Source organism: Siphateles boraxobius, unplaced genomic scaffold (genome assembly GCF_051911475.1).
Source record: "Siphateles boraxobius isolate OS27281-9 unplaced genomic scaffold, OSU_SipBor_1 77, whole genome shotgun sequence".
Lineage (NCBI taxonomy): Eukaryota > Metazoa > Chordata > Actinopteri > Cypriniformes > Leuciscidae > Siphateles > Siphateles boraxobius.
Window position 1 is genome coordinate 19,795,433 of NW_027509205.1, and position 14,268 is coordinate 19,809,700.

The following is a 14,268-nucleotide window of genomic DNA, read 5'->3' on the forward strand; positions in this document are numbered from 1 at the left end:
CTTACATCGAAAAATAAGTACAATGTACTTATTGTGTTCATGTTGTATTGTAAAACACTTGCTGCTATTGAGGTGTGATACTGGTAAGGTTAGGGTCAGGTGTGGTGGTTTGGGTAGGTATAAGAGTGAGTTAAGGTTTAAGGGAAGAGTCAACTGTGTAATTACAAATATAATTACATAAATTAATTACAGCTGTAATTACATGCTGGTATTTTTAAAATATAAGTACAATGTAAAAACATGTATGTACACAATAAGTCCATTGTATCAAATTATTAATTTCAATGTGTATACCTATAATACATAAATATTCCCCAATATCACCATGTTGTGCTCAGTTTGAACTACAAAAAATAGTTGCATGCAGTGTATTTATTTTGGCGCCCATATTAAAATGTTACAAATGCATAGCAGAGTTTCAGTGACTATTTTTGCTGAAATCAGTAAACGTGTGCCAGCCTCGCATGCCAGAAACGCTGGTTCGAATCCCGCTCCCGCCAGGAGGACTGGAGGAATTACACAGGCTCATTTATACATTTACTAAACCTGACCAAGAAATATCATGTAAATGATGGAAATATAATATAATAGAATTAGTATCTGAAACATTCTGAAATTTTCACTTGGCATTCAGATGTTTTACAAATAATTTACTCTGTTAGCTTCACATGCGTGCTTGATATTGTTTAGCACAATGGTGATAATGTTCACCATTGTTTATATCTTTTGGCATGCAGCATTATCCCTCCATCATCCGGTCTGGACTAAAAGGAACACCAAACTGCACCAAACATAAATCAAAGTGCATACTTCAGAGTTCACTACATCATAGAGTGACATGGAGACCTCACAATCTTCCGAACGTAAGGTCAGATGAAGAAATGGAGTGTAAGGAGATATAGGGATAGAGAGCCAAAGAGCATTTTGGGCTGCGCTGTTACAGGGATAAACTCCGCTGTCACATGGCGTTCTTACCACAGGATTATTGTGCAGTTTTCAATTGTTCCCCCCACCCTTCCCAAAATCTCTCTCTCTCATCCCTTGCTTTCAAATGCTCTGTTGCCAGTGTTGGGGGTTGAGCGAGCCTGTTTCATGCACAAGCAGGGCAATAGCACAATGCATTTATTGCAATGCCCATATTAACAGGTCACAGAATTCACCCTACATTGCATTGCTAATATACACTGGTTACACCAATTCACACTGTAATCAATGCGATAGCAGTGCATTTACTCACCAAACGTAAGCAGTGCAATAGCAGCATGCATTTATTGTGGTGCCTGTATTAACAGGTTACTGCATTCATTTTGCAAGTGTAAGCAGTGCAACTGTGTACTTAAGTGCATATGTGTGTATATTTACTCTGTACACATAAGCAGTGCAATAGTGACAAACATTTATTGCGGTGCCCATATTAACATGTTATCGAATTTCTCTGCACACATAGTGCAATAGCACAATGCATTTATTTTGATGCCTATATTACCAGGTTAAAGAATTCACTCTGCACACGTATACAGTGCAATATCAGCATGCATGTAATTCAGCTTTTATATTATCAGGTTAAAGCCTTCACACTGTAATCAATGAAATAGCAATGTATACTTCCTGCAGTCCACATATAGCATTAGCAAGTGACTGAACTCCTTTTATACTATAACTTCTATAATTTACAAATTGTAGTCCATTACTGATTCCAAATTACATGACAAAAATTGTCATTTTAGGTAATAGGTAATTTTAGGTAATGACAGGTACCTCAAGCCGGGACTCATCAGAACCTCATTACTTCACAAGAAAAGGCCAGCGCGTCTTTTATTCATTCTGTTGCATTAAAAAATAGTGTGTAAATCGAAGTGTGACAATGATATATGTTATTCCTCAATGAAGCAGTGCACATTATATCACTGGGTGTTGAAAAACGTGTTAAACCTTGAGTGTGTGACACTAGTGTTCTTCTAAGCCTGCGAGGGACGAGTTGAATATGCATGCATGCAGCAAGAGCTGTTTTTTTTGTTCAGTTGCTCATTCTGTGTTTGATTTTATGTGTATGTTTATACTGTTTGCTTTCGTCCTGTAATAAACGAAGGCTGGTTATCTGCCATTCAATACAGTTGCAAGCAGTTATTGCTAATATAACGGGATAGTTCTCCCCAAATTGAAAAGGACCTCATGTATTTACTATTAATGGTCTCTATTTTTTGTGTAATGATTTTTTTACCATGTTTTCCAGTATTACAGCAACAGCAGCGAGTATCGGTGCAGCCGGGATCCCACAGGCCGGCCTGGTCACCATGGTGATAGTGTTGACATCCGTAGGACTGCCCACCGATGACATCACTCTCATTATTGCTGTGGATTGGGCCTTGTAAGTATCGACATGTGCTGTATATTTTTAGAATTTCACGTAGAAACGACTTTTTTATCAGTGCACTGTTAGGCAGTCCATAGATGTTTTTGCTTTTTCCTGCACTGCTTTTCCATTCTTTTTCTACATAAACGTGTGCTAGGCAAACATTGAGCATTTGGTTGTAATTTTACCATCATGCTCTATTTTTATCCATCATTTGTATGTATCTATTTGTTTTATCCATCAGTGTTTTTAAAATTCATTAAAGGGGGCGTATTATGTCTTTTTACAAAGTCTTGATTTTGAATATGTTTTCATGCTTGAATGTTCAAGACAAAATTTTTCTTATATTTGACCTTGTTGCAGCACTTCTCTTCCCAGTCTGTCAGTATCGCTCTGGGGTGCGTTTCCCGAAAGCATCGTTAGCCAACTATGGTCGCAAGTTCCATCATTGCCAGCATAGTTTCGTTGCGATTCGGTATTTCTCAAAAAAACATTTGCAAACAGCAAGTTGTGTGGTTTGAACTACAGCTCTTGGTTAGAAGAATAGTTTCTTATTTCATTACATGCTCTTGAGCAAAATAAACAAGCATCATGCATTACATTTTTCATTCAAAATATATTCTAATTCCATTCTACATCTTTTAGTTTGTCAAGCGCTGTTTTTGAAGGTGCATGTGTGTACATGCTCTAGTACACTGAAGGAACTCCGGAGTGACGTAAGACGGAAAAATAGCAAAGTAGTCTTTAGATCCCATGGTCATTATTTACAGCAATAATCTGGCAATAATTTGATCTAGAACGGATCAACTAATTGACTTTATTACTGTACCACCTATGTGACGTCATTAATTATTGTTGAACCAACGTGGGTCGAATGACTGATGTGTGACATAGTTACTACGTTTTCAGGAAACAGTCTTGAATAGCTACTTTCTCTAACAATGCATCGTACTATGGGGGTTAAGCATTGAGTTGTCGTTGCATGGGAAACAAACCCCTGTTTAGTTTTTGTCTCTGAAGTCCCTTCTCCTTCTGAAAAGCACAATGTGCTCTGATTGGTCAGCTGGAGTACTGTGTTGTGATTGGTCAAGCGCTTCAGGCGTGTTTGGGAAATGTCCCGCCCCTTACCATAACGCGAGTTTTAACCATAGACTGTAAAAAAAAAACTATGGACATAGTGTACGTGATGTCACCCGTAGGGATCTGAAGAGCATTTTTGTATTCGTTTTTCGTTTGAGCATTTTCATTCCGATCAGCTCTTTAATATAACTTTGTAACAGGCACTCGTCTCAATGAACATCTCACTCAACGTCTTATTTTTTTTATTGTGCTATTTATTCCATTCAATTTAAGACGCAGACGTCACGTAAATCACGCGTGGGAGTGAAGTGTTGAGTCAGACGTCACGCATCATTCACGTGTGACAGTGAAATTATTCTCTAACACGTATTGCAACACGCTGCTAAACACGGCTCAGTTCAGTGTGTCAGTGCTGCACAATTAACTTTCCCTTCACTCATTCCTCTCACTGATCGTGACGTCTGCGTCTGTTATATTTATTGTGTGTGTCTGTTCTTGTTTAACCCACATGAATAGAAATTTCAACTTTTTTTCGATAATTATTTCAGAAAACATTTCTGCACTGGTTTAGTTCTGACCGTGCAAAAAATCAAGGACTAGTTTGCAAAAGTAGGTTTTTGAGTTAACTAAATGGAGGAAAGATTTGCATACCAGATATGAAATCGGAGATAGAGGTTTTGTTCTTCATGAGGTCTGGGTTCCAATGATATAAGACACTTGAGTCTCCGACATACGGTCTAAGAGTTATGAACAGTTTTGCGCTTTTGGTCGCAGTAGCACCACCTATGGGCAAATCTGGGTAATTTGCGGGTGGGACAGGTGGGACGGGATATGTCCCGACCACTTTTTGCCAGGGTCGATATTGTCCCCACCGCTTTTGAAACATCTCGCGACATGGATGTAACTAATACAAACAAATAAAACATCTCCAGTTAACTAGCAGAGCATTCATTTTGTTCGTTTGTTAAATAAGAGGCGATCTAGCATGCGTAAATGTGTTGTTTTTGAAATCAAGTAATCAAAGTGCTCGTTGACTCTGCGATCAGTGGTGCAGATACAGTGTTCTCTTGTGGCTCGCACACAGTCTTCACACGGACGCACGCGCGCTTTAATCCGTTGCGGAGACTCTCTATTTGTTCCGGTGAAATCGCAAAGTAAAATGCACACAAACGTGTCCCTGCTTGATATACAACCACTGATAAACATAATCGGTTTTAATGAGGAAAAAATTTATATATATATGAGTGCGGATAAGAACCTCTGACACGCTTGACAAAAGTTCTGCCTCTGGACCATTAAAGTACATACGAAGAACAGTCGGATCTATATATTTCTTCACGTGAAAATTCTCGGCACCAACACATATTAGATTTCATTAAACGACAAATTAAACAGAATGTACTATTTAAATCGATTGCTGGACATTGGTATGTTATTGTACATAGGTACATCTGATTTATGATTTAGCATTGTATTAGCAACCCCACATGAAGGGCAAAATTAGCTGTATATAGACCAAAACAAATTTTTGTTCCAGGCTGTAAACATTTTTTTCTGCAGTAAAGCCTGTCTCTAGTGGCCAGTCGATGAATTGCAGTTAAATTCACGTCAGTGTTGGCATCACAAGAGAGACTGGAAGGTTGCCGCTTGGTTATAACACACTACTAACTAACTCAACCAGGCCCCGCCCCTTTATTCTGTGTATGAATTATTTAAATGAGGAATATTGTGACTTGTTCGTTCCGGAAGAAAACTCAAGGATACAATGGAGGCGTTTCAGGGAACAACAACACTGACACTGATATAGAGAATAACTCCCGCTGGAGGGACTTTGAAACTTTGCAGAGCTTTTTTCATCAAAGAAAGATGAACGTGTAAAAAAACATACTAGGACCCCTTTAAGTGAATTTTAACATCATGTCTGTTTGTCCTCACCTCTTCAGAGACAGATTTCGCACCATGGTCAATGTTATGGGAGATGCTCTGGCCACAGGAATCATGGCCCATATCTGCAGAAAGGATTTCATCAAAGAGGGAGATGGGGTGAGTTCCCTAAAAACATAATATCTGTAGTTGACAAATAACATGGACATTTTTTAATTCCATCCAAATCAAGATAAATCATGGTTGTTTAAGAAATGAAAAGCTACACACTCCATCACTCCATTAGGGTTAGAAGACCTGTTCCCAAACATATAACATGCTAGAAAAATAATAATCACTGTAATGATTATCTAATCATAGACTCTTAAGCATTTGCCTATCCAAATAGCGACTTTTTTTTTTTTTTGGCCGGGCAGTGTGTGATGAAAAATTATGAATGCAAAAAAAGGAGCTTTATCACTAGTGCTCTCAGACTTTTGGAACCCACCATATATATGGGAACGTGATGTATGTTAATGTATTGGATTTAGATGCAACAGAACGACTTCAGGAAACCATTTCCACACACTCACACCTGTTTCCAAAGCAGCTTTACAAAGTATAGCACAACGGCAGGGAAAAAACTTAAATGTCAATACAACATATATAAATATATTTACACAAACGCAAAGACTCTCCCAAGGTTATCTTCTCTCAGTGGGGTTTGTGAACTATTATACTTTATAAAGCTGCTTTGGAAATAATTTCAATTTTAAAAAGCTCTTTCTTTCAACAATTTCTCAAAATTACAAGTTGCATGGACAAAGTCCTCACTGAAAGATATTTAACACAAGTTCATATATCTGTCCTCATGAAACACTGACAAAGACAAGTGTAATCTTAATTTTACAGCCACAACGTGATAATGATAATGAGGTAGATGTGAGTAGAAAATAAGCATGTTTTGTAACTGATGAACATGGTTCTCAATAACACAGGAACACATGGTTTCAAAGTTGTTTATTGACAAAAGAATTAATAACTCATAAGAGTTATGAATCACCTGATTCATAACTCTAAGGATGCATGCCATAATTACAAAGACATCTCAAGGATACTGTATTGAAAATCAGAACAAACTAAGTAGTGTGAGGAGAGTTTGTGATTATTGCATGTCACGACAAGATAGAAAAACAGGGTTTCTTGGGAACTATGTAAATATGACAGATACCACAATGCAAAGACACCAAAATGTTTGACCATTTTCACAAAACTTTCATGGACCCCAGAATATTTTTTTGTATGAATATCTGAGCATGCAATATATCAAAAGGAAGAACATACCCTTTACTTTTAAACACACAAACAACAAATCAAGGTTCATGTATTCTTTTTTATTAACACTTCAATGTAGGTAAGTTTAATAAAAAAGCAACATTTTGAACATGCATAAGAAATGATTTTATTGCTTGTTTCTGCTTGTTCTTCACATGTTGTTTGATGAGGAGATTCAGTACTCTTTCAGAAGATGTGCAATAGCTCCCCCTACCGTATAAGAATGAAAACACTGAAAGCCGGAAAATTCTGTCAATTAACAAAGGTTAATAAATGCTGTAAAATATATATTGTTCAGTAGTCATGTTTCCATCCACCTATATTTATGTGCACATTGTGCAAAAGCGATGTGCTTTTCAAAGAAAAATATCTATAATTATAACTTTATAAACTATAATCACTGGCTTCCGGTTACGGCCGTATACAAGTCGAGTTCTAGCAGAAGAGCGACCTCTGACCTGACGCATGACAAGTGACCTCTGACCCGACGCATAACGAGTGACCTCTGATCAAAATTGAAGTTTTTTGGCTTTTTTTATGAATATGTTAGTCTTAATGTTATCTATGAGCTAGTGTGCTTCAAAACAATAAAAAATTTGCATTTAGAAGATATAAGCAATTAAAACTTTTAAAACTCCGCTAATATGATAAATGTTGTTGATGACATCACTCTGCACTTCAGCTTCTCCTCAGATTTTCCAATCAAATGCTCAGTAGAATCTCAGGCTCCGCCCCCTAAATTATAAATAGATACTGAAACTGCAGCTGAAATCAGTCACGTGTTCACACATTTACTATTTTCTACATGGTGAATGGCACATAGTGCCCTATATAGGAGATAGGGAACAATTCAGAGAGTGTAAATATGCTTTCCATTGGGGCGAATGAAGTCTGGTTTCACGTTAGTGTCCAGAGACACAATAGCACAGAGCGGATCATATGATGGAGTCTCGCAGACCAGAAAACGTATCGGACCATTTGAATTCTGCACAGAATGGTGTATTTTAAAGTGATATGGAGGAGATTAGGAGAAGAAACAGTAGAAATAAACTAATCACTATTGGCTATTTTAAAAAAGGAGAGGAGTTGTCCGATATGTCCCTGCCTGTCTTCCTGTTTCAGTGGAAATTACATCAACACATTGAATAATGCTGTGTGTTTCAATGCACTTCAGGGGGCCTTTAAAGGCAAATTTGACATATTTCTTTCTTCTGACCTCTGTAATCAATCTCTCGATATTTTTTCATAGAACCCTATCGTGGATTTTTTCTTTTGCTATTGGAGCCAATGGGAATGCAAAACATATATTTTAGCAGTTTCATTGCAAATGGTTAGGGGAAAATACCATTTGTCTTTATTTTTTGCTAAAACCTGACCTGAAGGCATATGTACACCATATGTTGGAGGCCATTTCTAATTATTCTTCAGGACATGTGAGTGCTTCTGTGACCGTGATGATCTCATTTTTCCACTCTTAGTAATTAGGAAGTGATTTAGCAGACGCTTTTATCCAAGAGCCACTTGTAGTTCAAGGACTATTTAACTGATTAGTTCAAGAGCAAAATGATGATAGCATATTTAACCACACCACCAATAAGTGCCCTCACTACATGATATTTGCTTGGATTTCATGAAAAAAAAACATATTGTAGTCAAATCAGCGCTTGCATCTATAACTGATGTGAAACACACAGCCGAATCATAGCCATGCTGATATTCGCTGAGCAGTGCATGTGTTCATAAAATATTGCTTAAAAACAAATGTTTTGATTGATAATCAAATGTTCACTTTGAGAAATTAATATATTCTAAATATATTCTATATATATAAAGCAAATATGCATTAAAAAGTCAAAATCGTCCTGAAAATTGCCACTTGATAAATAGTTAAATAGTGTATATATCAAATATAATACTTGCACTATTTCTATTTCACTACTTTAATGTTATTTTTTGTTCTGTGGATGTCAGCTCAAGTGCTGCTCTCATTAAATCAAAAGGAAGGTTTACATTTTCAATTTGAAATTGTAGCTTGAAATGTTATGCTCATAACATTAGTTAACATGAACTAACAATGAAAAATACTGCAGCATTTGCTAATCTTAGTTAGTTAATATTAATCTCTACACATTTGATCTATTTACATTTGTTAATGCACTGTGAACTACCACGAGTGTGAACATTTTTATTAACAAAGGTTAATAAAGGCTGTAAAATATATATTGTTCAGTAGTCATGTTTCCATCCACCTATATTTTTGTGCACATTGTGCAAAATGAGCTTTTCTAAGAAAAATATCTATAAATATAACTTTATAAACTATAATCACTGGCTTACGGTTACGGCCGTATGCGAGTCGAGTTCCAGCAGAAGAGTGTCCTATGACCCGATGCATGACGAGTGACCTCTGACCCGACGCATGACGAGTGACCTCTGACCCGACGCATGACAAGTGACCTCTGACCCGACGCATGACAAGTAACCTCTGACCCGACGCATGACAGGTGACCTCTGACCCAATGCATGACAGGTGACCTCTGACCTGACGAGTGACCTCTGACCCGACGCATGACAAGTGATCTCTGCATGACGAGTGACCTCTGACCCGACGCATGACAAGTGACCTCTGACCGAAGCATGACGAGTGACCTCTGACCCGACGCATGACATGTGATCTCTGCATGAAGAGTGACCTCTGACCCGACGCATGACAAGTGACCTCTGACCCGACGCATGACGAGTGACCTCTGACCCGACGCATGACAAGTGACCTCTAACCCGACGCATGACAAGTGACCTCTGACCCGACGCATGACAGGTGACCTCTGACCCGATGCATGACAGGTGACCTCTGACCTTACGAGTGACCTCTGACCCGACGCATGACGAGTGACCTCTGCATGACGAGTGACCTCTGACCCGACGCATGACAAGTGACCTCTGACCGAAGCATGACGAGTGACCTCTGACCCGACGCATGACGTGATCTCTGCATGAAGAGTGACCTCTGACCCGACGCATGACAAGTGACCTCTGACCCGACGCATGACGAGTGACATCTGACCCGACGCATGACGCATGACAGGTGACCTCTGACCGAAGCATCAGGTGACCTCTGACCCGACGCATGACGCATGACAAGTGACCTCTGACTGAAGCATGACGAGTGACCTCTGACCCGACGCATGACGTGATCTCTGCATGAAGAGTGACCTCTGACCGACGCATGACAAGTGACCTCTGACCCGACGCATGACGAGTGACATGTGACCCGACGCATGACAGGTGACCTCTGACCCGACACATCAGGTGACCTCTGACCCGACGCATGACAGGTGACCTCTGACCCGACGCATGACGAGTGACCTCTGACCTGACGCATGACGAGTGACCTCTGACCCGACGCATGACGAGTGACCCCTGACCCGACGCATGACACGTGACCATCTCACCCGACGCATGACGAGTGACCTCTGACCCAACGCATGACGAGTGACCTCTGACCCGACGCATGACGAGTGACCTCAGACCCGACGCATGACGAGTGACCTCTGACCTGACACATGACGTAGGATATAGGTGAGAATCTACGTCTCTCGCGTTTCACACTAATAGGGCTTATGGGCAACAAACTCAAGCTCCTCTGACATTTCTCTTTAAATATTCTCGTTTTAGGCTTCTAATTCATGACCGGTGTTTTGTTTTGCTCTATCCTCTGTGCTTCCGCATTCGTCAATTCGTCATACATCTTAACTCTTCCGCTGGAACTCGACTCGCGTGCGGCCGTTACCAGAAGCCAGTAATTATACTTTATAAAGTTATAAATATGGATATTTTGCTTACAGAAATGCACGGCTTTGCTTCAGAAGGCGTAGATTAACCCCCAGGAGTCGTATGTATTACTTTTATGATGGATTGATGCACTTTTAGGGCTTCAAAAACTCTCCCGTTGTAAAGCTTGGAAGAGCCGGGATATTTTGTTAATATATAACTCAGATTGTGTTCGGCGGAAAGAAGAAAGTTATATACACTTGAGGATGACTAAATTATGGGATAATTTTCATTTTTGGCTAAAGCAACCCTTTAAAGTCACAACTTTGGATAGAAACGTAGCTTTTAACCATTGTTAACACATGATACCTTATTGTAAACTGTTACATAGATTTCATCTGAACAAAACAATAAAAGAATTGTTTAAATGGCCTTCTCCTGTTTCTCCATAGGTCCCTCTCATCTGCGAAACAAAGCCCGTGACTAACCCGGGTTTGCCAAACTGTCAGCAGAACAATGGTAGTTTCCAGCCACCGCCACCCGAGGGCAAACCCGAGCACATTCCTCCAGATGTGGCCCGTCTCATGCAGCTGGAGGAAGGGGTTCGTCCACCGCCTCCAGATCGGAAGAAACCACCCGTACCACCGCGCCACCTGAAACACAGAGACAAGGAACATTGTGCCATCGATATGAACGGTCTCGAGACTAACGTATAGCGACCATCAAAACTTTTCAGGGCGCAGACTGAAAAAGAATCCACGCACATGGGAACGGACGACATGTATTATTTCCTTTCCGTTTCTCTCTGACAGTCATGAGGCAACACATGGTATGATCCTGCACATATGGGCCAATGTAATGCCACTGTTGGCAGCACATCCCAGTTGACCCAATCAGTGCATTAGATAATGCCAGGATGGAAAGAGAAACCAGGTCACCAAGCCAGCCTGTTTCTGGTTCAGAGAGCGAAAGTTTTCCTGTAGCTCAACAGAAAAGTGATTCAAGACTGTCAAAAAGCACGAGTGAATTGTAAAAATACAACATAGCTATGTACTCTATGCGGTGTGTTTTTTTTATTTCTCAAGTTTATATATAATTTTATATATTATATTTGATTCTTTTCTCTTTAAGCAAGCCTTGTAAAATATTGTAAAGATCGCAGTTGTGCGTGAAAATCAACATTGACTGTGATGTTGAATGTTGTATGTTATCGGATGCACTGTGAAAATTTATTTTCTTGCTCAGTATTTTTGTCTTGTTTTCCAGTACAAATATACAAAAATTCTTAAATCAGGATACATTTACTTGAAAAGCAAAATAACATAAGATAATTAGACTGATCAAAATCTCTCCCAGTGGGTTCAGAAAAATAAACTTGTTTTCCCTTTCAATTAAAAACCAGAAAGGAGGGGGGTTTTTTCTTTGTTTTATCACTTAATTTTGATCATTTTTGAAGAAAACAAGACTTGTAATTGGTATTTTGCTTCTCAAGTAAATGTATCTTGATTTAAGAATGTTTAAATGTTTGTAATGGAAAACAAGAGGAAGGAAAGTTTTTCAGTGGACATTCTCCTCTCCCGTTCTTGTGCGAAACACATCTGGGTCGGTCCTACTGTTGTTAAGCGCTCAGCAAATTATTGCAACGATTAATTCAAAAGCACTGAGGAAGCCACTTTAGGTAAGCAGTGCTAATAAATAAAAGTGTGATCCCAGTCATATATGAGCTGTGAAATTGCTGTATGATTATTCAAAAATAAAAATTGGTATGTAATATATCATGCACATCTCAGAAAGTGTGCTAAATTAGTCCAGAAACCCTGAGAATTCTTTGTGAGGAATATTATCTTACTGAATTTACATGAATCTGTCTGTACAGTAACCTTTATAAGTTTCTCCGTATGTTTTGAACGTTTTCATATCATTTTTATAAAAATGGTTAACTCGATCTGAGGGCTTTAAACCTTGGTGATGTTTTGAATCTGAACAAACATGACAAGTCATGTTATTTTTCTTTCAAAAACAACAACAGATGGCATCAATCTGGCCCAAATGCACAATAAATGTTCATATTTTTTCTAAATTCTTATACTTAAGCAATACTGAGAATAGTTGCACTGCATTATTAATAGTTTGTGGCACATTTCAAAAAGCAGTGATGTGTAAAATCATGCATGTTTGTGTTCATGTGCACTGATTACAAACCTACTCAAGGTACCTTTATATGTCTGTGCCAATAAACTGGATTTCCCTTTCGTCCTGGGAACTCCGACGTCTAGTCGGGGGAGTTCCCTGACGAATAGTGATCCCAATTCGTCAGGGAACTCCCCCGACGCCACGTCTCTGTTCCCTGTACTCAGGGAACGAGGGTTACATACGTAACCGAGACGGTTTATAGCCAGCGACCTGAAAAATAACTTGTTGGCAGCTTATCAAAACTCATTTACTGAGCAAGTAACTTTTCTTCTATTCTTCTAGACATTTTATGCTAATAGTTACTATGAGTGCATCTTATTGGCATCTGCGGTTCCATGAAGAACCTTTAACATCCAAAAATAAAGGTTCCAAAAGAATGGTTTTCGCTGCGATATCATAGAAGACCCATTTTGAGTTCCAAAAAAAGTTTTTAAAAGAACCAATTTCTTTTCTTAGTGTGAAGAACATCTTAATAATCTTAAGAACCTTTTTTGATTATAAATAACATTTGGTGCAATGAAAAGGTTCCATGGATTTTAAAAGGACCTTCATGGAACCATTGATACCAATGAACGTCCCGGGTTACGTATGTAACCCTAGTTCCCCGAAGGGACGGACGCTGCGTGAAATCGCAGTGGGAACGCCCTCAGCGTGACACGTCTGAAGCATGAATGAAATCAGTCAATGGAGAGAATGAGCGTACGGCAAGTGACGTCATCGACCAGGAAGCTATAAATATCCCCTGAGTACACAACACGCCAGCTTAAAAGTTACTGAAGCAGCGACCCAAGGGGATGCCGAGAGTATGGCAGGACACGCAGCGTCCGTCCCTTCGGGGAACTAGGGTTACATACGTAACCCGGGACGTTCCCCTTCAGGGACTACCGCTGCGTGAAATCGCAGGGGGAACGCAATACCCACATCCCCATACGACCAAATCCCCGTCGTGTGTCATTAGGAGACACAAACCGACGAGAGAACCTGAGCCCCGGGAGTGGAGCTAAGATCGAGGGAATAAAATCTAACGAAAGTGTGCGGTGAGGACCAGCCTGCCGCATCACAAACGTCCTGAAGAGAAGCTCCTGAAAGAAGAGCTGTAGAAGCAGCCATACTCCGGGTGGAATGAGCCCTTACAGCCAAAGTGAAGGCTGATGGGCCGAACCATAAGCAAGTGGGATGGCCTCGACCACCCACTTGCTCATCCTTTTTCTAGATGCAGGACACCCTTTCTTAGGTGACCCAAACAGACGAACATTTGTTCCGATCTCCTCCACAGGGCAGCTCTGTGGACGTAAGCATCAAAACCCAAACTGGGCACAGCAAATTAATTTTCTCCTGGTCTGACGTCAGAAAAGGCGGAGGACAGAAAACCTGCAGAACTATAGGTCTAACTGAAACAGTTGGAACCTTAGAAACATAACCTGGTTCTCGGAAATAGAAAGGCCTTAACCAACCAGGAGCAAATTCCAGGCACGAGGGAGCCACCGAAAGTGCTTGAATATCTCCAATTCTTTTTAGAGATGAGATAGCGAGAAGAAGGATAGTCTTTAGAGTAAGAAACTTTTCCGAAACTTCCTCGATGGGCTCGAAGGGAGCAAGGGAGAGACCTTCTAAGATGACGGCCAGATCCCAAGCTGGTACCCTTGTGGGAACTGCAGGCCTCAGCCTCAAGG

The 14,268-nt window shown here is 39.9% G+C and overlaps 1 protein-coding gene across 2 annotated transcripts in view; it reads left to right on the forward strand.

Moving 5' to 3' along the window:
* Nucleotides 1-12,177, forward strand: part of slc1a7b (solute carrier family 1 member 7b) — a 97,282-nt gene extending 85,105 nt beyond the window's left edge. For both annotated transcript variants that reach the window (XM_077218605.1, XM_077218606.1), the window contains 3 exons: nucleotides 2,234-2,368; nucleotides 5,377-5,476; nucleotides 10,855-12,177. In XM_077218605.1, the coding sequence (XP_077074720.1) occupies nucleotides 2,234-2,368; nucleotides 5,377-5,476; nucleotides 10,855-11,118 (499 nt within the window). In that variant the 3' untranslated portion in view covers nucleotides 11,119-12,177. The remainder of the gene's footprint in view (nucleotides 1-2,233; nucleotides 2,369-5,376; nucleotides 5,477-10,854) is intronic.
* The last annotated feature ends 2,091 nt before the right edge of the window (nucleotides 12,178-14,268 follow it).